Genomic DNA, 598 nt, shown 5'->3' on the forward strand with positions numbered 1-598 from the left:
CAAGCTCGTGCACAACTGGCTTCGTAACTGCAAGCAGCGATGGCTTCTCGTGCTTGATAATCTTGACGATGCTCACTTTCTTCTCGATGCTCGAGCTATCGAACGTGGCCAGAGTGTCGATTCAAAGAGCCCTGCTAGCCGGTTGCTCAATTACCTCCCCAGCTGCGAGCGCGGCTCGATCCTTATTACGACGCGGAACAGGGAGGCGGCACTGGATCTGGTCGAGCAGCGCGACGTTGTTCATGTAGAGCCGATGGACAAGGCGCAGGCGCTGGCGCTATTTGGCAAGAAGCTAGTAGTGCAAGAGGATGCTAGCGACCTTGCTGAGCTCTCAGCTGCGCTTGAGAACTTGCCGCTCGCTATTGTGCAAGCTGCAGCGTACGTCTCGGAAAGAGCACCACTATTCACAGTGGCGAAGTACCTGGAGGCCTTTAGGAGGAGCGAGCGTAAGCGAACAAGCCTACTCACCTACGATGACGGTTAGGAGCGATGCTGAGGAGCTTTTTGAGCAAGTAGTAGAGACTAGCAAGATAATACTAGGAGCGGACCATCCCTCTACACTAAGCAGTATCTCTAACCTAGCGTCGACATACCGGAA

At 54.2% G+C, this 598-nt stretch overlaps 1 protein-coding gene across 1 annotated transcript in view; it reads left to right on the plus strand.

Annotated features, from left to right (window-relative positions):
- Positions 1-416: 416 nt before the first annotated feature.
- Positions 417-598, plus strand: part of CC84DRAFT_1142451 (uncharacterized protein) — a gene marked incomplete at its 3' end in the record, with an annotated part of 4487 nt that continues 4305 nt past the window's right edge. The window contains exon 1 of the mRNA XM_018176368.1: positions 417-583. Coding sequence (XP_018036919.1) covers positions 474-583 — 110 coding nt within the window. The 5' untranslated portion in view covers positions 417-473. The remainder of the gene's footprint in view (positions 584-598) is intronic.

Source organism: Paraphaeosphaeria sporulosa, assembly GCF_001642045.1.
Source record: "Paraphaeosphaeria sporulosa strain AP3s5-JAC2a unplaced genomic scaffold CC84scaffold_4, whole genome shotgun sequence".
Classification (NCBI taxonomy): Eukaryota; Fungi; Ascomycota; class Dothideomycetes; order Pleosporales; family Didymosphaeriaceae; genus Paraphaeosphaeria; species Paraphaeosphaeria sporulosa.